The sequence below is a fragment of the Podarcis tiliguerta genome (assembly GCF_965153285.1).
Source record: "Podarcis tiliguerta genome assembly, chromosome: 16".
Lineage (NCBI taxonomy): Eukaryota > Metazoa > Chordata > Lepidosauria > Squamata > Lacertidae > Podarcis > Podarcis tiliguerta.
The window spans coordinates 28,809,411-28,831,057 of record NC_139549.1 but is presented as its reverse complement, the minus strand read 5'-3'; the positions used below and the strand labels follow the sequence as shown (position 1 = coordinate 28,831,057).

The 21,647-nt window shown below is 47.4% G+C and overlaps 1 protein-coding gene across 5 annotated transcripts in view; it reads left to right on the top strand.

Moving 5' to 3' along the window:
* LOC310666668 (carbonic anhydrase 15-like) overlaps nt 1-21,039 on the top strand; it is a 41,242-nt gene extending 20,203 nt beyond the window's left edge. Inside the window, exons 1-9 of one of the 5 annotated variants that reach the window (XM_083417910.1) lie at nt 3,926-4,034; nt 4,574-4,758; nt 5,364-5,399; nt 9,377-9,547; nt 10,414-10,574; nt 15,670-15,762; nt 16,816-16,882; nt 19,481-19,647; nt 20,599-21,039. In XM_083417910.1, the coding sequence (XP_083274036.1) occupies nt 4,626-4,758; nt 5,364-5,399; nt 9,377-9,547; nt 10,414-10,574; nt 15,670-15,762; nt 16,816-16,882; nt 19,481-19,647; nt 20,599-20,811 (1,041 nt within the window). In that variant the 5' untranslated portion in view covers nt 3,926-4,034; nt 4,574-4,625 and the 3' untranslated portion in view covers nt 20,812-21,039. Of the gene's footprint in view, nt 1-3,925; nt 4,083-4,428; nt 4,759-5,363; nt 5,400-9,376; nt 9,548-10,413; nt 10,575-15,669; nt 15,763-16,815; nt 16,883-19,480; nt 19,648-20,598 lie in introns of those variants that run through there. The other 4 variants (XM_083417909.1, XM_083417911.1, XM_083417908.1 and 1 more) reach the window with 4 other exon arrangements.
* Nucleotides 21,040-21,647: the final 608 nt, after the last annotated feature.

Below are 21,647 nucleotides of genomic sequence, written 5' to 3'. Positions count from 1 at the left end.
GAAAAAGTTCGCAAAGCAATTAATGTAACTTTTGCCTTTGTGCAGTAGTCTAGTTTCTGTACGCAGTCATTCTCCCTCCATACAGGCAGGCAAGAGGCGTGAGCAGAGCTCAAAGGCACATTCTAGCCAGTCGAAAGCATACAATGATGATGTATATCTGAGGAAGAATGTGGCCAAATGGAGAGGCCTCAGGGGCCATATTTGGCTGCTGGGCCCAAGGTTCATCATATAATGGAAGGGGGAGACTAGGACAGTCTGCTTCCTTGCACAACGGCCTTGCAAAGTAGGCCAGTTGCAACCCCCGTGGCTGCCATAAGCTCATCGGAGATTATTTGATAGTTTATGAGAAGTGGGCAGGGATTGCAATGTCCCATTTTGCCACTTGAAGTGAAAGCCCCTCTGTCACTGGCACTGCAACCATGCCACCTGCCTCCACCGGCGTCCCCACTGCGCCACTTCCACCTCCAATTTCCAGTGAGATCTCACTGAGATCTTTCGAGATCTCTCACCCTCCATGAGATCTCACTGCTGCCTGAGATGGCTGCTTCACGGCTGGGCCAGCCCTGGCAGCCCGAATATTAATTGCTTCCAAATATACTGTCTCCCTGAGAATGGCTAACTAAAACAGAGAATGGAGCTAAATTAGAGAGACTGGCAGCAGACTTGATAAGAAGTTGAGGCAAAATAGTACTGTTATAGCAATTCTAAGGTCTCAAATACAGTGGTGCCTCGCAAGACGAAATTAATTCGTTCCGCGGGTTTTTTCATTGTATGAGTTTTTTCGTCTTGCGAAGCACCACTGCATTTAAACACTGACAACGGCGGGGAGGGGTGGGGAGAAGCAGGACAGCTGCCCCAGCTGGTACCTCAGACTCACCCGCGCGTTGTGGCCACCGTGCGACGTGGCTGCTGGAGGGCGGCGGGGCTCTGGAGCGCGACTCAGCGGAACCGCCACCATCCTCTTCACCTGAGGGAGAGAGGGAGAGAGAGGCGCTGGCGGCAACGGCAATGGCTCTCTGAGGGGAGCGCGCGAGGGGGGTGGGCAGCGGCGCGAGGCACTAACCGTCAGCCGGAAGGTGGGAGGGAGCCGGAGGAGCGGGGAAGCGAGCGTGCGTGCGTGCAGTGCGCGTCGCCATGACATGAGAGGCAGGGCCGTTTCGTCTAGCGAAGCAAGCCCTTAGGAAAATCCGTCTTGCGAAGCACCTCAGAAAACGAAAAACCCTTTCATCTTGCGAGTTTTTCATCTTCCGAGGCATTCGTCTTGCGGGGTACCATAGAAAAAATGTTGATAATTGCACAAGGCAAACAGATATACACAGGTATATAAGCTACATGTCTAAAATAGTACAGGAGAGCAATCCCAAAGCCACCTTGACTCTCCTGAAGACTTTCAATATTTCCTCTGCCTCCTCAGTCCTCCTTGCCTGAGAACAGGTAGGCAGATAGCAGTCAGGCGACATTCCTGAAGGGATTCCGCTCCTATATCTATGAACATAGATCTATATCATTGTTTGCCAAGATGCTCTGCACTGAGGGATGTCTGATGGGCACCCCAAATTTTTTATCAAATGCTTTTGTGTAAACTGTGTCTGGAACTATGTAAAACTCGCTAAATCCTCAGGAACATCACACCTTGGCCTGCCTGAGCCACAGCAACCCCACCTTATGTGTGACGTAATTTCTGACTGTTTGTAGAGGGGATGTCCTCCTTCTCCACACCAAAATGCGAACCCTTCAAAGAGATGTTTCCTCTTGGTTCTGGGTCTCTCTTGCCTCCTTGCAAGGAAGGGAGGAAACTCTGTTGCAAGAGAAAAATAAAGATCTCCCTTGCATTCACTGCCTCCTGCCTCCATCCATTCATCTCGGAGAGATCATGGACTTAGGGGGACTCAGCCCCTTGGGGAGTTGGGCAGCAAAAGCCAACCACCCCTATTTTTCTATACAGTGGTACATCTGGTTACGTACTTAATTCGTTCTGGAGGTCCGTTCTTAACCTGAAACGGTTCTTAACCTGAAGCACCACTTTAGCTAATGGGGCCTCCTGCTGCCACCGCACCGCCGGAGCACAATTTCTGTTCTCATCCTGAAGCAAAGTTCTTAATCCGAGGTACTATTTTTGGGTTAGCAGAGTATGTAACCTGAAGCGTATGTAACCCGAGGTACCACTGCATCAGCTTGGAAAAAGACTATTTGAGCAGATTCTTTCCGCTACCCCCGATTTCATACATAAATAAAATCAATTACCTATGACCCAGTCCTTCTTTCTACACAATTGGGGCCCCAAATGAGGCATTTTTGAGACATGGGCTCTCTCTCCTGTCCCCCAACACATCCCTGCTTAGACCATTTCACATTAGGAGTGTGTGTGTGTCTGTGTGTTTGTGTGTATTTCACTCTTCCTTCCGTTCTGGAAGTCTGATGATTTGAAACGGATCAATCGCAATAGAATTGTTCTATATTTTTACGAGCTAGCCTTTAGCCCTGGATGCTGGCCTTAAATTACTTGAATCATTCTGACATACCCTCCAATGTTTCTCCGATGAAAATAGGGACGTCCCATTCCATCATGATAATTTTTCTATTTATACCCCACACATCTTACTGGGTTGCCCCAGCCACTCTGGACAGCTTCCAACATATATAAAAACATAATAAAACATTAAACTTTTTTTTAAAAAAAATTCCCTATACAGAATTGTCTTCAGACCGCTTGGGGGGTCGGATTGCCGATCAAAAGGTCGGTGGTTCGAATCCCCGCAGCGGGGTGCGCTCCCGTTGTTCGGTCCCAGCGCCTGCCAACCTAGCAGTTCGAAAGCACTCCTGGGTGCAAGTAGATAAATAGGGACCGCTTACTAGCGGGAAGGTAAACAGCGTTTCCGTGTGCGGCTCTGGCTCGCCAGAGCAGCGATGTCACGCTGGCCACGTGACCCAGAAGTGTCTCCGGACAGCGCTGGCCCCCGGCCTCTTGAGTGAGATGGGCACACAACCCTAGAGTCTGTCAAGACTGGCCCCTACGGGCAGGGGTACCTTTACCTTTAACTTTAAGGTAACGTGGGACATTCCAGGATCAAATCAGAAACTGGGACGGCTTTTCTGAATCAGGGACCTCCCTGGGAAATAGGATCACTTGGAGGGTCTGTTGTGACAACTCCCCTCCCACATAATGCTGGTTGGTCCATCCCTGACGATTTCTGATAGCGTCCGATGAAGTTGGACCTGACTTTATCTTCTGAGAAACAACTCGAGGGATCACTCTCCCCAAAGCGCGATGCATGGAGATTAATCACTGTGCATTCTTGGTCGCAATCCATCAAGTCCTTAATCGATGCCTCGCTGTTCCTTCTCCAGCCCACTTTCAATTCCTCTGGGGAGATGCATTAACATGCTTCTCTGAACCCGAGACACCATATATATATATATAAAGAACCACCCTCCATTTGGTCATCCCACCAAAATGAAGAGGGACAGTACAATTATGTGGCTGGTTGGTTCTTTACGATCAGGAGGACGCTGTAGCTCAGTGGCAGAGCTTTGCAGTCACAGAATCATGGAATTTGGAAAGGACCAAAGGGTCCTTTAGTCCATGGGTAGGCGTACTAAGACCTGGGGGCTGGATCTGGCCCAGTTGCCTTCTGGATCTGGCCCCCAGATGGTCTGGGAATCAGCGTGTTTTTACATGAGTAGAATGTGTACTTTTATTTAAAATTCATCTCTGGGTTATTTGTGGGGCATAGGAATTCGTTCATCCCCCCCCCCCCAAATATAGTCCGGCCCCCCACAAGCTCTGAGGGACAGTGGACCGGCACCCTGCTGAAAAAGTTTGCTGACCCCTCTCTAGTCCAACCCCCCCGCAATGCAGGAATCTCAACTAAAGCATCCATGACAGAAGGCCACTCAATTGCCGCTTAAAAACTGCCAATGAAGGACAGTCCACAATTGCCCAAGGGAGTCTGTTCCACAGCCAAACAGCTCTTACCCTCAGAAAGTTCTTCCTGGTGTCAAAAGATCCCAGGTTCAATTCCTGGCACCTCCAGGTAGGGCTGGGAATGTCCCCTGCCTAAAATCCTGGGGAGCTGCTGCAGGTCGGTGAATAATAATAATAATAATAATAATAATAATAATAATAATAATATATTTATACTCCGCCCATCTGGCTGGGTTTCCCCGGCCACTCTGGGTGGCTCCCAACAGAATTAAAAGCATAATAAAGCATCAAACATTTAAAGCTGCCTGATACAGGGCTGTCTTCAGATGTCTTCTAAAAGTCAGGTAGTTGTTTATTTCCTTGACATCTGGTGGGAGGGCGTTCCACAGGGCGGGTGCCACCACCAAGAAGGCCCTCTGCCTGGTTCCCTGTAACCTCACTTCTCGCAATGAGGGAACCGCCAGAAGGCCCTCGGAGGTGGAGCCCGGTGTCTGGTCTGAACAATGGGGATGGAGACGCTCCGTCAGGTATACTGGGCCGAGACTGTAGCCAGTCCCGAATGAGGAAGACCAATGGCCTGACTCAGTATAAGACAGTTTCTTTTTAAGGGAAGGGTCATAGCTCAGGGATGGAGCTTCTGATTTGCAGGAACAAGGTCCCAGGTTCCATCCCTGGCATGGGCTGAGAGAAACCTGAGGAAATGAGGCACAGAACCTTTTCCAATCCAAGCATCAGATCAAGGGAGCTCTCTTCTAAAGGCCCATTTTCATATTCACTTCTCTCTCTGCTTCTCCTTTCTTTTACTGCTGCAGGCCCCAAGAGGAAAGGAGCAGGTATGGTTTGGCATGCTGGCTTGGGGGAGATTTGGACATTACAAGCGGAGAAAGGAGCATGACTGCAGATTTTTTTGGGGGGATGGGTGGGATTAAGGATACCATGTGTTTGTTTGTGTGTGTGTGTGTGTATGTGTGTGTGTGTGTAATGAAAGGCCTGTGAAAATATTCCGGCTGAAAACTTAACGGTCCACTCAAGCGCTCTGAAACAAAGCTGCAAGATTCCTGACTGGGGTTTCATTTAGAACCCATAGGACCTCTTTTTTAAAAAACAGCTGAACTGGTTGCTTCTGAGCCAGATTCCAGACATACCCTGCAAAAGTCCTGGGGGGGAAATGGGACACCCCGTTTTTTATTGTGAGGGGATGATGGCTATTTTGGTTGCTGTGACCTTACACGATTTCGCAGTATAATATCTCCCAGAAATCAATGCCTCTTTCTGCACCAATCCCAGCTCTATGATGTTTTCGTTTGTTTCGTCAGAGAATGCATGTCTTGTCCCCCGCTTCCATCGGAAGTAGCAGGTCCTGGTTCTTGGCTGGTTCTTCCCTTCCGATCAGCTTACATGTTTTCTTTCTCCGTCCCTCCCATGCCCTCTAATCCAGGTACCTGGTGCTACGATTCACAAGATCCTAAGTGTGGTAAGTACTTGAAATGAGGTTTTCCATTTTTCTCTGTCTGCACTTCCATTTCTTCCACAAAGAGCCATGGGAAATATAGTCTGTTAAGGGGGCTGCGGAGCGTAGCTCTGTGCAGGGCAAATGACAGTCCCTGGGATTCTGGGATAGAAGTCACATGCATCAAATGTGCTTTAAATGCATGGCGTGTCTGGGCCCTAAGACAGTTTCCCCTCAACCTGGGGCCCAAAATATGTTTTGGACCACAACTGTCATCAGCCCCAGCTATGTCCTCTAGGCCTCTTGTTCTAGCTTGGAGCTTTCCAAACTTTCCATGTTGGTGACACTCTTTTTAGACATGCATCATTTTGCGACACAGTAATTCACTTTTGCATCATTTCATAAAACTTAATACAGTTTTACTAGCAAACTGGAGGTTAAAAGAATCCCTTTCCATGGATTGTAATGGAAAACTCATAAAAATTACACACACACACACACACACACACCTTGGTTCTCAAATGGCTTAGTTGACGAACAAATCAGAACCCAAACGCCTCAAACCTGGAAGTACTGTAAGTGTTCTGGTTCAAAAATGTTTTTCAGAAGCTGAATGTCCAGTGCGGTTGTAGGCTATTGTTTCTGGGGCACCAGCACCAATCGGAAGCTGTGCCTTGGTTTTCGAACGTTTTCAGAAGTCAAACGGACTTCCGGAATGGATTACGTTTGAGAACCAAGGTACCACTGTATACAGTCACACCTTGGAAGTCGAACGGAATCTGTTCTGGAAGTCCAAATCACGGCTTCTGACTGGCTGTAGGAACCTTCCAGGACGCTCCCAGAGGCTCCAAGCTGGTTGTCTAGCAAATTATAAAGACAAGGAAAAGTTTCTTTTTTTACTTCAATCTTTACAGAGAGGGGCTATAGAACCCAGCCTCTTGGATAATGGCATTGTCCCGAGTGAACCTCCATCCCCATCTCTCCCACTTCCTCATTCGTCACTTCTACGGGTGCTGCTATGTGCCCTCTGTCTTTGAGCTCTTTGCTCTCCTACTTTTAAGGCTCACCGGGTTCTGGGAGATGGAGGGTCTGGGATGCTTTCTAAAGACACTGTGTCAGCCAGCTGCCGCTCCGCTTCTGTGTCCTCCTCTTCCATTATTTCCCAACTTTCCCTCTCATCTGCCTCTGAGCTGCAACCTCCCCAAATTAACCCCTGTTGTCAATTTATACTGTCTTCCTTTTCCTCCTCCCTGGAAGGGTCAGGATAGGGAGGCGGTCTCCACCATTTCTCCTCTGCCTGGTCCCTGACACTATCTCTCAGAACAACTGAAGAATCATAGATGGGTCTTATGTGGCAGAAAAACGTGGGTGCAAATGGTGTTCAGTCCAGAGCTTTTTTTCAGCCGAAACTCACTGGAACTCAGTTCCGGCACCTCTCAGGTGGGCGCCATTGCCATCCCCTTGGTGAGTTCTGGCACCCCTTTTCCTAGAAAAATAACAGTGGTCCAGCCTACCTAAGGGTTTCAGGCAAGAGGTGCTACCTAAATATGATGCGGATTGAACCTGAGTCCTTCTGCATGCAAGATAGATGAGCTACATCCCTTCTCATAACAGTCCTCTGTAAAGTAGGGATGCTGTGCAGTCACAATATATGTATATATTCTGCCCCTGAACTGTAGCCAATCCAGGGATGCCTTGAGAGAAGGTGGATATAAATAGGAATTTGGAATGGAATTGCTGTTGGTCTTTAGAGGCGATAATGCTCACCAAAATAGCTCGTTTAGCCTGTCAGACTAAAGATAGGCCCGGCGAGGAAACCCTGCTGAATTATAAATAAGAAAAAGCCCTGCTTCGTGATTATTAATGAAGGTCATCCCAGCCAGAGGGCATCTCCCGTTGGCGGCAGGAGGCGAGGAAGGAAGAACAAAGAGACTAATGAGCTTGTTGGCTGAGGCATCTGCGTAGCAGAGGTTTGCTGGCGGAGGTGTTGATTTTAATCGATACAAATAGCCTCCGTTTAACTCAGGTGCAGGGGGAAGCCGTTTCCAATCCGAGGACTGCATTCCCTTCTGGGAAACCTTCCAGGATCCGCAGGCCAGTGCTAAGTGGTCGGGCCAGGGGAAGAAGAGGGGAGAGCAACGGATGAGACTCTTACCTTCATTGCGTGTCGAGGTCCCCCAGGCCACCCCAGTAACTCACACTTCACACATCAATTTTTGTTTAAGGTTTTTGGCATGAATTTGGCCACGACTTTATTTAAATACACACACGTGAGTGGTTGCTTAGGCATTGGTTATGACTATCTGTCCTTACCCCAGGGACAGAACTGACCTCCGGATTCCAGCGGAAGCCAGTCAGGGAGAACCATAACGGGGAGAAATGAAGCTGGACACCAGTCCTCCATCTCTCACCTTCATGCCCCCTGGGGCTTGCACGGCCCAAGTCTGATGCCAGGGACTAGGACGAAAGGGATGGCAAGCCCCTGGATTCCTTTAACGGAATTCCCTTTCAGCACCACCATTGGAGGGGCGGGCACTTACCCCTCCACCAACCAATTTTAACCAATGCCTAACCGCCAACCTTACAAATTGTGACGATTTGCTACGCAGTAGGCAAAAATCAAATGGCAACAGCCAATCAGCCAAATGGACAAAATTCCTACCAGGCCCCTGCCCCAATGGCAGACGACCCCATGACAGGCATAGCAAGGTCAGAGGGCAACGACCCCCCTTTTTCAGGGAGGGTGGGCGGGTGATCCGGTGCACGCAACCCAAGAGAAGGCCCCAGGCTGCGAGCCCTGTATTTAAGACCTCTGACCCCTCCCACACTTTAGCAACATAACATTCTCCCCAGCAACACTCCTTGCCCAATCACAGCATGTGGCCAATTTGCCCAACAACAGTGGGGTGGCCTTTTTGGCCCCCACTGCAACACGTGCTCTCTATTATGGAGAACACGCTTTCCAGCCATGCAGGACCGGTCCACCCTTGAGGGAAGGTCAGGTGACCGCCTCGGGTGGCAGGATTCCTGGGGGAAGCAGATGTGGACTCCAAGGAATGCATCACCTGCTGCCACTGCTGCGGCCGCAGTGTGCTGACGTCACTTGCGCATGCTGCAGGGCCGTGCGGATGCCCCATGGCTTGACCGCGTAATGCGAGCACACCCTGTGGTGTGTGTGCATGGCCGCTGCAGAACTTCGGTGGTGGCCGTCCCTTTGATTTGAAATTTTTGGGGAGCCCAGGCCCCCTGGCCTCCACTACTTGGCGCCCCTGAACAACGGTGTCACAAGTACTCAGCCAGCTGCCCCATTATGGCCATCACGGTCAGGATGCTGTCAGTGGCTCCTGGCTGGTTGCCCAGGAAAGTATAAGGCAAGGAAAAGTTTCTTATTGTCCTTTTTTATTTTAGTCTTTACAGAGAGAGGCCATAGAACCCAGCCTCTTGGATAATGGCGTTGTCCCGAGTGAATCTCCACCCTCTGTCTCTCCCACTTTCTCATTCATCTCCTCTACGGGTGCTGCTATGTGCTTTTTGTCTTTGAGCTCTTTGCTCTCCTACTTTTAAGGCTCGCCAGGTTCTGGGAGATGGTGGGACTGGAATGCTTTCTAATGACAAGGTGTCAGCTGGCTGTTGTTCCGGCTCTCCCATTATTTCCCAACTTTCCCCCTCATCTGCCTCTGAGCTGTGACCTCCCTCAAACCCGTTGTCAATCTATACTGTCTTCCTCTTCCTCCTCCCTAGAAGGGTCTCCTCCATTCCTCCTCTGCCCAATCCCTGACAATCACATTCTGCACCAGGCCCATGGATAGTTCCACATAGAGCCCATTGCAGTCATCCAGCCTTGAGGTTACCAATGAATGGGCTACAGTGATCAAGTTGTCCCAGGAAGGCCACTTTCCTTCCGACAAGAAGCTTTGCTTCTCCACCCTTTGTAGAGCAAGGATTTCATCTGCCTTCAGGCCCATCTCTTCCTTTCTACCTCACTCTTCCCTTCTCCTTAGGTCCTTTGCACTGGAAGGACATCATGATAACCTGTGGGGGAGAGAACCAGTCGCCCATTAACATCGACAGGAGGAAAACTCAACGAGACAGGAACCTCGACGAGATCTTGTTTGAAGGCTACGACCAGGCGCCTCCTGGCAGGTGGAGACTGATAAACGATGGACACTCAGGTGGGCATGGAGAGGACACAGCTTCTTCTGGAGAGGCTTCCCAAGGCCACATTCGCACCATACATTTAAAGCACGATGAGAACACGTTAAACAGTCATGGCTTCCCCCAAAGAATTCTGGGAGCTGTAGCTTGTTTTGGGTGCTGCGAGTTGTTAGGAGATGCCTAATTCCCTCCCAGAGCTACAATTCACAGAGTGGTTCAACTATCAATCCCACTTCTCTGGGAACTCTGGGAACTGAGGGGAATAGGAGGTCTCTTAACAACTTTCAGCACACTTATTGAGCCACAGCTCCCAGAATTCTTTGGGCAAAACCATGACTGTTTAACGTGGCATCACAGTGACTTAAAGGTCTGTTGTGAATGTGGGCCAAGTGTTTTCTATATAGTACTCATTTTTGCATCCTTAAGATATCAATGACGTCCCTTCTTCTCTTTCCATGGTTCATTTTACATATCATAAATCCCTGCATATTTTACAGAAACTATACCATTCAGTATTCCATTATTACATCCATCAAAACTTATTTACACTGTTGAATTTATCTTAATGCTGCCCACGTTTTCAAGTGTACACAAATTATATTCAATAAACATTTCCCAATCTTCTCTAAATGCATGTTCTTCTTGTTCTCTTATTCTATATGTTAAGTCTCAACTTGAGTTGCCATTCTTCTTTGGCTAGGACCTCGCTCGCTTTCCATTTTTGGGCTAACAAAGCACTGGCCGCAGTAATAGCATACATAAATAACCTTGAGCCAAGTGTTTTCTAATGCAGGTTTAGAGAACCCTTCTGGGGTCTTGTGGTGCGTTATTGTAGTACTGTCTGTCTCTGATCTCTCTCTTTTTGACCGGGCCTCCTTGGCAGTTGTCATGAACCTAGATGGAGCATCTACTGCAGATCAAATTAACATCACCAAAGGAGGACTTCAGGACACGTACCGGGCCTTGCATTTCCACTTCCACTGGGGGGACCTCAGTCGAAATGGCTCAGAGCACACCGTTGATGGTCAGCAGTACCCAATGGAGGTACATTGAGCTTCCCAACTTTGATTTTGTTAGCAATGTTCTGCGGCATTGAAAAGGCCCCGCCTAGAATAGTCATAGGCCACGTTCACACTATACATTAAAATCACTAGGATACTACTTTCAATAGTCATGGCTTCCACCAGAGAATTCTGGGAGATGAGGTTCATTAAGGGCGCTGAGAGTTGTTAGGAGAGACCCCTGTTCCTCTCATAGATAAACAGTTCTCAGACTGGTTTAACAACCCCTCCCTCTTCCCAGGGTGGCGCTGTGGTCTAAACCACTGATCTCTTGGGCTTGCCTATCAGAAGGTCAGCGGTTTGAATCCCCGCGACGGGGTGAGCTCCTGTTGCTCTGTTCCAGCTCCTGCCAACCTAGCAGTTTGAAAGCATGCCAGTGCAGGTAGATAAATAGGTACCACTGCGGCGGGAAGGTAAATGGCATTTCCATGCACTCTGGCTTCCTTCGCAGTGTCCTGTTGTGCCAGAAGCGGTTTAGTCCTGCTGGCCACATGACGTGGAAATCTGTCTGTGGTCCCTCGGCCTGAAAGCAAGATGGGCGCCACAACCCCATAGTCATCTTTGACTGGTCTCAACCGTCCAGGGGTCCTTTACCTTTTTTTAACCTCCCCAGGGAACTATTGGAACTATGGCTCTGTGAGGGGAATAGGCGACTCCTAACAACTCTCAGCACCCTTAACAAACTACACTTCCCAGAATTCTTTGGTGGAAGCCATGACTGTTTGAAACTGTATACTTGTGAAAGCCAATGTGGTGTGGTGGTTAGAGTGTTGGACTAGGCCTGGGAGACCTGGGTTCAAATCCCCACTCAGTCATTAAGCTCACCAGGTGGTCTTGAGCCAGTCACTGCCTCTCAGCCTAACCCCCCCTTGCAGGGTTGTTGTCAGCTTAAAATGGGGAGGGGCAAACCACGTGTACCACCTTGAGCTCCTTGGAGGAAAAGGGGGGTGTGTGTATAAATGCAAGAAATAAGTAAAAATTGTGCTGTAAATCTGTGGTGTGAATGTGTTTTTAGTCATAATCACAGTCATAGGTCACGTTTCCCCCAAGGACATCTATGCTCAAAGAGGTTCGTGGAAAACAAAACAAAAATACAGTAGTACAATAAAATGAAATCAAGAAATACAGTCCCAGAAATGACCCCCGTAATCACACCACCTCCAATTTTCCAAGACTGATCTATTCAGAAATTGATCTTTCTCCAACCTTCAGGGTAGAAGTGGAAACAAGTTTTTGATATTGTTTGTTGGAAAAGGGAACAGCCACTCCATTAAATGGCGTACAGTGAATAACCCTAAATCAGCTCTCTGTATTATATTTAGCAAGAAGCTACTAATTAGGCAAGACCCCTGGCATTTCCACCTTTTGATCTTGCTAAACGATGGACAAACCAGCCATTCATCATGATAGCTGAAATGAGGATGACATGAAAGGGTTCTTTTTCTTTATTAAAAAAAGAAGAAGACTCTGGGATTACAGGCAACTAGTCCTATCATTTCGATTATCTTTAACTGTTAAATACAGAGTATGAAAACAGGTTGTAAAAATATAATGAGGTGTTTTCTTTTTACCTCAGAGCTACAATTGGCCATTTGGGGGAAAGCATGTCAAATGCCATAATAGTGCCATGGAAGTGGGATCGGCCTACAAAATGGCGTACAGATCAATTCTGCAGAGATAGTGGAAGTGGCGAGAGAAGGGGTAAAAGACATATAGGTCCCATCCAAACATAGCTGTCAACTTACAGATTTGAAAATAAGGGACCAGCAGCCTTGCAAATAAGGGACCAGCTGCCAAAATAAGGGACCTGCAGCCTCACCTGTTACAGGCACTCCAGTCTTCCTGTCCTCCTGCAGTCTGGTCAAACTAATGCTGGTAGCTTCGAGAACACTGTCCAACCAACTTTGTAACCAGAGGTTCAACTGAATAGAATCTGAATCACATGCACCACAAGGCCTATGCAGCCTCAACTTAAGATGGCTCCCCGGCCTGGCTTTGCACTGCAAAGTTTGCAGCAGCACGTGCAACAAAATGGAGTCAAGCATTCAAAAAACCCCTCAGCTTGCATTAACTAGCCACACACAAGGCATTCAAGCTCCACCACCCAGTCATTCTTAGACTTCTTATTGGGTGAGCAACACAGCCAAGCAACACAGTTGGAGCCTCCCTCCTCCCTGGCCGGCAGGGAGGGAGGGAGAGGAGCTGCTTCATTTGAAATTTAAGGGACATAATTTAAGGGACATCCATCAGTAAGGGACAGCAGCGGGACATGGCGCTGGAATAAGGGACTGTCCCTTCACATAAGGGACACTTGACAGCTATGCATCCAAACCATACGCACATACTGTGACGTCCCTTGCACAGTCATGGAGCATCCTGGGAGCTGTCATTTCTTAAAGATGCTGGGAGTTGCAGCTCTGTGATCTCAGTGCTCTTAACAAACCAGCATTCTCCGTGACTACTACCGTATCTTTCGCCCCATAAGATGCACCTGAATGTTAGACGCACCTAGTTTTTAGAAGGGGGATGCAAGAAAAAAAATATTTTTAAAGGGAGCGCTGAGCAGAGCCTGTATGCATCCCAGGCTCTGCTCAGCGCTCCCTTTCACAATCCGCGTGGAGCGTGTGTGCGGTGCTTGCAGGCTTTTCCCCAGGAGGGAGAAGCCCCCAAGAGCCCCATACACGCTCCACGCGGCTAGTGAAAGGGACTGCGGCTCTTGGGGGCTTTTCCGGGAGGTGGGGGAAGGGACTGAGGGGCTGCCCTCTGTCCCTTCCCCCACCTCCCACAAAAGCCATCAAGAGCCGCGTGCTCTTGAAAGTGTGTGCGGCTCCTGCGGGCTTTTCTACGAGGTGAGAGAAGGGACTGACGCGGTCAGTCAGTCCCTTCTCCCTCCTGGGGAAAAGCCTGCAAGAGCTGCACGGAGCGTGTGTGCGGCTCTTGGGGGCTTTTCCCGCCTGCCTCCCCCTACATTCGCTCCATAAGATGCACACACATTTCCCCTTACTTTTTAGGAGGGAAAAAGTGCGTCTTATGCAGTGAAAAATACGGTTAAGAATAATCTTTATTGTGGTCTAAAAACCAGTAACATCGATTCAGAATAAAATGCAGATTCATAAAGACAACCCCCCGGGAGAGGGAGACTGAGGCGATATTTGTTTAGACTTAATGCCACCTTCTCTCTTGTACCATCTGGGCTATGATACCGGCCTTGAATCTCTGAGGCAAAGGCTTGGAATATATCACATAGCGATCTCCGATCTCAATCTCATCTGTGGTCCGATAGCAGTAGGAATTCATTACGGGTATGATTTTCCTGCATATCCTAGAAATCTGTCTGTGCCAACTTATCGGCATCTCTTTACCAAAGGCAGATTAAATGTATTTCCATCAGAAGTGCTAAATGGCAGACTAAGAGGCCTCCCTTATCAGAATAGGCTCTGTGTATGCTCTCAGGACGTCGATTGTATGAGGCATATCCTACTGCATTGCGGACAATATGAGCAAGCTAGGGATCTTTTGGGATGCGGGTGGAGCTGTGGTCTAAACCACTGAGCCTTGGGCTTGCTGATTGAAAGGTTGGTGGATCGAATCCCTGTGACGGGGTGAGCTTTTGTTGCTCGGTCCCTGCTTCTGCCAACCTATCAGTTTGAAAGCGCATCAAAGTGCAAGTAGATAAATAGGTACCGCTCCGGCGGGAAAGTAAACGGCGTTTCCGTGCGCTGCTCTGGTTCGCCAAAAGCGGCTTAGTCATGCTGGCCACATGACCTGGGAAAACTGTCTGCGGACAAATGCCAGCTCCCTCGGCCAGTAAAGCGAGATGAGTGCTGCAACCCCAGAGTCGTTCATGACTGGACTTAACTGTCAGGGGTCCTTTACCTTTACCTTTTAAGGGATCTATTGATTAAACCCCTACTGGCAAATCGGCCAGGTAAATCTGAAGCCTACTATACTAAATATCTTCTGAACGACAAGTCTAATGATATCACAGTAGCCGTGGCAAAGTTTCTTTCGGTAGTCTTACTAAATAGTGTTTTAAGTGTAACCATAAACGGTAAAGGGACCCCTGACCATTAGGTCCAGTCGTTACCTACACTGGGGTTGCGGCGCTCATCTCGCTTTATTGGCTGAGGGAGCCGGCGTACAGATCCGGGTCATGTGGCCAGCATGACTAAGCCGCTTGTGGCAAACCAGAGCAGCGCACGGAAACGCCGTTTACCTTCCCGCCGGAGAGGTACCTATTTATCTACTTGCACTTTGACGTGCTTTCGAACTGCTAGGTTGGCAGGAGCAGGGACCAAGCAACGGGAGCTCACCCCCTCGTGGGGATTCGAACCGCTAACCTTCTGATCGGCAAATCCTAGGCTCTGTGGTTTAACCCACAGCGCCACCCGCATCCCATAGTGTAACCATAGTTAGAAGGGAAGAATAGGGTGTTTTGGAGCACATTCTAGACCACAGCTTTCTGAACTTTTCATGCTGGTGACACATGTTTTAGACACGTATCTTTTCACGGTGCAGTAGTTCAGTTTTACTAGCAAACCAGAACGAACCCCTTTCCGGCCCTTGGAGGAATGTGATGTGGAGTGTTTGTGTGACACACCTAAACACTGCAGCCGACACACAAATGTCGCGACACACGGTTTGGAAAGCTCTATTATCAGGACTGCCATATGTCCACATCACTGGGATTTCAAAGGCGTAATTTATGTCCAGGGGGATTTGTCCTGGGTCCTAGGTGAGTCAATTTTTTTCCCACGCTTTTGGGGTGTCCTGGTTTTTGCTTTTTGAAATATGGCAACTCTGTCTGTTCTAGACCTTTGACTTTGTTTTCAAGACTGAGTTTGCATTCTTTTGAGACAAAATTATCCCCTGGGCAACTCTCTTAATTTCAGCTGCCGGATTTAGGCAGGGAAAAGTCCCGTCTGTTGTTAAGCAAATTGGGAATGGGAACCCCTTGTCAATCTGTGACAAGTCACCCAGGGACCTACCAGTTGACCCCCCCTCCCTTGCTTTAAAGTCTGCCAGGGAATGAATATCCCCAAAGTTGCTCTGAATAACTCTCATTTTGTTTTCCACAGCTCCACATTGTTCACATGAACACCAAGTACAAAACCATCACAGAAGCCAAAGGGCACCCCAACGGACTTGCTGTCTTGAGCTTCTTGTTTAAGGTATCTCCTGAGAAGCAGCTGCTGTTACGTTATTTAAAGTACCTACAGGAGACACACATTCATATATGTTCATTCTCTATCATCTATTATCTATCTATCATCTATCTATCATCTATCTATCATCTATCTATCTATCTATCTATCTATCTATCTATCTATCTATCATCTATCTATCATCTATCTATCTATCTATCTATCTATCTATCTATCTATCTATCTATCATCTATCTATCATCTATCTATCTATCTATCTATCTATCTATCATCTATCTATCATCTATCTATCTATCTATCTATCTATCATCTATCTATCATCTATCATCTATCTATCATCTATCTATCTATCATCTATCTATCTATCTATCATCTATCTATCTATCATCTATCTATCATCTATCTATCTATCTATCTATCTATCTATCTATCTATCTATCTATCTATCATCTATCTATCATCTATCTATCATCTATCATCTATCTATCTATCTATCTATCTATCTATCTATCTATCATCTATCTATCTATCATCTATCTATCTATCTATCTATCTATCTATCTATCTATCTATCATCTATCTATCATCTATATCTATCTATCTATCATCTATCTATCTATCTATCATCTATCTATCTATCTATCTATCATCTATCTATATCTATCTATCATCTATATCTATCTATCATCTATCTATCTATCATCTAGATAGATCTATCTATCTATCTATCTATCTATCTATCTATCTATCTATCATCTATCTATCTATCATCTATCTATCTATCATCTATCATCTATCACCTATCACCTATCACCTATCATCTATCATCTATCCATCCATCCATCCATCCATCCATAATTTAGGTTCATTCGCAAAATTCTAAGTGAAGTGAATACTTGAAGCAAGGTTTTCGGAGGCCATGTTTACAATGTGGGGAGGAGACTTTATCCTGTTTGGTTACCCTTGTCTGCTTGATGCTGGAGGGGTAACAGCTTGAGGGTGAAGGGAATTTGCAATGGGTCAAGTACCAAAGATGCATACTAGATTTTTGCTCTGCAGGTATCTGATGCAGACAATACCAATTACAACACCATCGTCACTGGCCTGAGGAATATCACTCGTGCAGGTGAGCATCGAGCCTCAGGCAATCCTTTAGAATGCTTGGATTTGGTGGATCAGGGCCACACGCACACCACACATTTTTGGGGATCTTGCTAGTGCTTGGTACCAATTGATTATTGCCTAAGGGAAAACAACATGCCAGCAAGTTTGGGTGAATCTACCAATTTCAGTTTCTTTTCTTTTCTTTTCAATAATATTTTTATTAGTTTTCACTTACAATCCAATAATAGCTTCATTATAACAATGCCAATTTATAATACAATTATTGATACCAATTGTTCAAATTCTGAATTATATAATTTAGATAAAGTGGCCCCCTATGTGCTAGATTCGATGAATTGATTATTTGCTTTATCTCTGCGCTCCAAAATCTTATTAATTTCCATTACATTCCGGTCATAATAATAATCTCTTATACAACAACTGCAATATTAATAACTTCTATTCGTGTTGACACATTAAATGATTTATAAATCTACAAGTGAGGCACTCAAACCGTATCTTTGTTCTTCCTGTGTGTGGCAATTATTCTGTCCGGGTTCTTCTTCCTGTCCTTGTAAGATGTTATGTCTTTCTTTCCCCCGCTTGTTGCTGTTAACCATCATGCCTTAGGCGGAGCTGATATCCCATTGTTGTTCCAGAAAGTCAGTTTCTTGTTTTTGTAGTCTTGTGTTCCCTCTTCACATCAATTCATTTAAAAAATAAATAAAGGTGCTCATGAAAATCCAGCAGGATCTAAGTGCGAATTCCCCTCACGGGCACATTTTAGCAGAGCAATTTCCCCTACGGCAATGCATTTCTGTACCAGTGGCGTAGCGTGGGGGGTGCAGGGGGGGCCGGCCACACCGGGCGCAACATCTGGGGGGGGGGCTCGCACTCGCAGCTCTCTGCCCCTACTTGGCTCACTCACTCTCTCTCACTGCAGTGCTGGCTGTGCAAATCTGATCCGAGCCGCCGGGTCGCCGCCCACTGTGGAGGGGAGGGTGCCAGGCGTGCGGTGCGGTGTGGAGAGAGAGTGAGGGACTATCTGGGAGAGGGACAGTGCAGCACGGGGGGGGGGGGCGCAAATTACTTGCCTTGCCCCGGGTTAGGGGGCGAAAATTACTTGCCTTGCCCCGGGTGCTGACAACCCACGCTACGCCACTGTTCTGTACATTCTCCATTTGAAATGGAGTTCCGTGTCGAGGACCCCCAAGACACCCCTGAATAAAAACACATTCACACATCATTTTTGTTTTGGTTTTTGGCATAATTTTGGCCACAACTTTATTGAATTACAGTAAGTGAGTGGTTGCTTAGGCATTGGTTAGCGACTATCTGTTCCCACTTGGAGGTAGGAACAGAACTGACAACCACACCCGTGCGGAAGTCAGTAAGGGTAAACAATTTTAGGGAGAGAAAAAGCTGGGCGCCAGGCTCACACCTCTCCCCAAATTCTCCCTGGGGCTCCTGCGTGGCCCTAGCCCTTTGTCAGGGATATGGACAAAAGCATGGCGAGCCCCTGGATTCCTTTAACGGAATACCCTTGCAGCAGCAGCATTGAATGGGCAGGCACAGCCAGGTGGCGCTGTGGGTTAAACCACAGAGCCTAGGACTTGCTGATCAGAAGGTCGGTGGTTCAAATCCCCGTGACGGGGTGAGCTCCCGTTGCTCAGTCCCTGCTCCTGCCAACCCAGCAGTTCGAAAGCACGTCAAAGTGCAAGTAGATAAATAGGTACTGCTCTGGTGGGAAGGTAAATGGCATTTCCGTGTGCTGCTCTGGTTCGCCAGAAGCGGCTTATTCATGCTGGCCACATGACCTGGAAGCTGTACGCCGGCTCCCTCGGCCAATAAAGCGAGATGAGCGCTGTAACCCCAGAGTCGGTCACAACTGGACCTAATGGTCAGGGGTCCCTTTATCTTTCCCTTTAACCGCAACTTACAAGTTGTGACGATTTGCTACGCAGTAGGCAAAACCCAAATGGCACCAGCCAATCAGCCAATGGAAAAATTCCTACCAGGCCCCTGCTCCAAAGCAAACAACCCCATGACAGGCATAGCAAGGTCAGCGCAAACAAATCCTAAATAAAGGGAGGGTTGGAGGGTAATCCGATGTGCGCAGCGAAAAGAAGAAGCTCAACACTGCGCACAGGGACCTATATAGCACTCCCATCAATCAAATAAAATTGCAACAATCAATTTTCCCCAGCAACATTGGAGGTGCCCATTCAAATCTGTGGCCATCCAAACTAAACCACCCAGAAACAGGGGATATCATGGGTGGTCCCACCACAACACGTGCTCTCCATGAAGGAGAACCCGCTTTCTCGTTTCCCTTCCTCATACCCCAGTGAGAGAGCCAGTGTGGTGTAGTGGCTAAGAGCAGTGGACTCATAATCTGGTGAACCGGGTTCGATTCCCCGCTCCTCCACACACAGCTGCTGGGTGACCTTGGGCCTGTCACACTTCTCTGAAGTCTCTCAGCCCCACTCACCTCACAGAGTGTTTGTTGTGGGGGAGGAAGGGAAAGGAGAATGTGAGCCGCTTTGAGACTCCTTTGGGGAGTGATAAAGCGGGATATCAAATCCAAACCCCAATTCTCTGTTTCTGTTTCTCTGCTTAGAGGATTATGTCGAGTTGGCCTCCACGTTTTCTCTGAGCAACCTCCTCCCCAACATGGCCTTACTCTCCAAATATTATCGCTACAAGGGCTCCCTCACCACCCCAAACTGCGAAGAAGTGGTGGAATGGACTGTCTTCGAAGAGAACATCCCAATCAGCAAGCCACAGGTGAGAAAAACAGACATTTCTATGTCTGTGTGCTGTTGCTCTTGTTTCTCCTTTTAGCCAAAAAAGGCTGCAGCTTTTGAAAAACAAAAATGGCTCCCGATCTAAAATGACACAAGAAGAGCATGACGCTTCAGGTTACAGACTCCGCTAACCCAGAAATAGTACCTCAGGTTAAGAACTTTGCTTCAGGATGAGAACAGAAATCGGGCTCCAGTGGTGTGGCGACAGCTGGAGGCCCCATTAGCTATAGTGGTGCTTCAGGTTAAGAACTGTTTCAGGTTAAGAACGGACCTCTGGAACGAATTAAGTTCTTAACCTGAGGTACCACTGTATAGTTAGCAGAGTAAAAACTTAAACACATTGCAGGATTCCCCAAAAATAGACCAGAGGCAATTAATATTTCATCCAGCAGAGCTTTACTGCTACTGAAGGCAAATGAGCATAATGGTCACAAATCCAATACATTCAGGACTGGCACAGTCCATAAGAAATCCAGTTGCAGCAAACATAACTTAAACTTACAATAACTTATAAAAAGTCTAAACCTTAACGCTAAGCAAGCTATGTACAGAACACCACACCAGAAGGGAGAGCGATAGAAAGAGAAAGTGAAACTCAGGCTCCTTCTGGCATTATTATAGCCAGCATGACCTTGACAGAAGAGATAACAGGACCAGTTTAAGCCAGCTGTACTCAGCTTCTCTGAAGGAATAAGCCAAACATCACGAACCTTCTGCTTGTTTCTTTCACACAGAGAAGCCTCCAGAACCCTCTTGAATTAATTAGAATAGGAAAGATCTCTTCACATCAGATCAACGCTTTCTGCACTAAGAAATGCAAACTGACACTTTCCACATTCAGTGTCATGTGACAAACGGTTTATAAATCTTTCTACATGCCAGCACCTAGCCCCTAGTAACTGTTAAACCATTCTCTTATTCCTCTATTTAGCTGAATGCATTTGTCAACACCCTTTACTACAAAAGCGCTGGAACAACTTCCCTGAAAATGACCAACAACTTCCGCCCACCGCAGCCTCTTCATGGTCGCAAAGTCTACGCTTCCAGAGACGCCACCGTTAGCCGTGGCTCCCCGCTGGCTGTCAATCATCTCTTCCCTCTGCTTTTGGCTGTTTTGATTGGCCAGCTTTCTGGCCCCTCCTAGGTGTCTCTATCGAGTTCAATAATTATGATGGGTGATGGCTTCGTGGCATCTTCATATCCATGCATCTTCACTGTGATCCTTTTCTAGCCACTGATCTGAACGCTGAATGAATTGGAACAAAACTGGCAATGAGAAAAGAACGCAACATCTGACAATTGTATTTTGCTTATTTTTTTGGGGGAAAGGTGCTTTCATCCTGTTAACAGACTGGCTCAAAATCCTGAGGAGGCCTCCAGAAATCACGCTGGCATTGCTGAGGAATTAGCGGCAAACTGGTGTTCCTTGGCAAAAAAAAAGTGTGCTGAATCAAAAAATGTAGGGTGCCAAATTTTCTGATGCCTGAAGGCAGCCTTGTTAATCTTTCTGCATTTTCCTGCAAAGGTGGCCTGTTTATGTTGCGTGGTGAGTCCCCCCCCCAGTGGAAATAAAGGCACATGACACAAATATTAAGGTTAATGGGCTAATTAAGGCCACAACTTTATTGGTTACAGGTGATGAGTGATAATTGGCTTAGGCATTGGTCCTAACCGACGGGTTAACCACCAGTAGGGGGAGTCCTGCTGATGCACATCAACTAGGAACTCCCCCGGGGTCAGCACTCGGGGGCGTGCCTTAGGCCTTCATCTCCATAGGCTTCGGACAGGGTCACGCCCCCCGGAATCCTTTATCGGACTACCCTTCAATATGAGGGGCAGGTGATGGCGCTTCCTCCCCTCTTCCATCTACATAACAATGCCAATACCAATGCCTAACTGCCAATACCAAGAAAGTTGTGACGATTTGCTGTGAGGTAGGCAAATAACCAAGTGGCTGGTGCCAGTTTGCCAAGTGGAAAA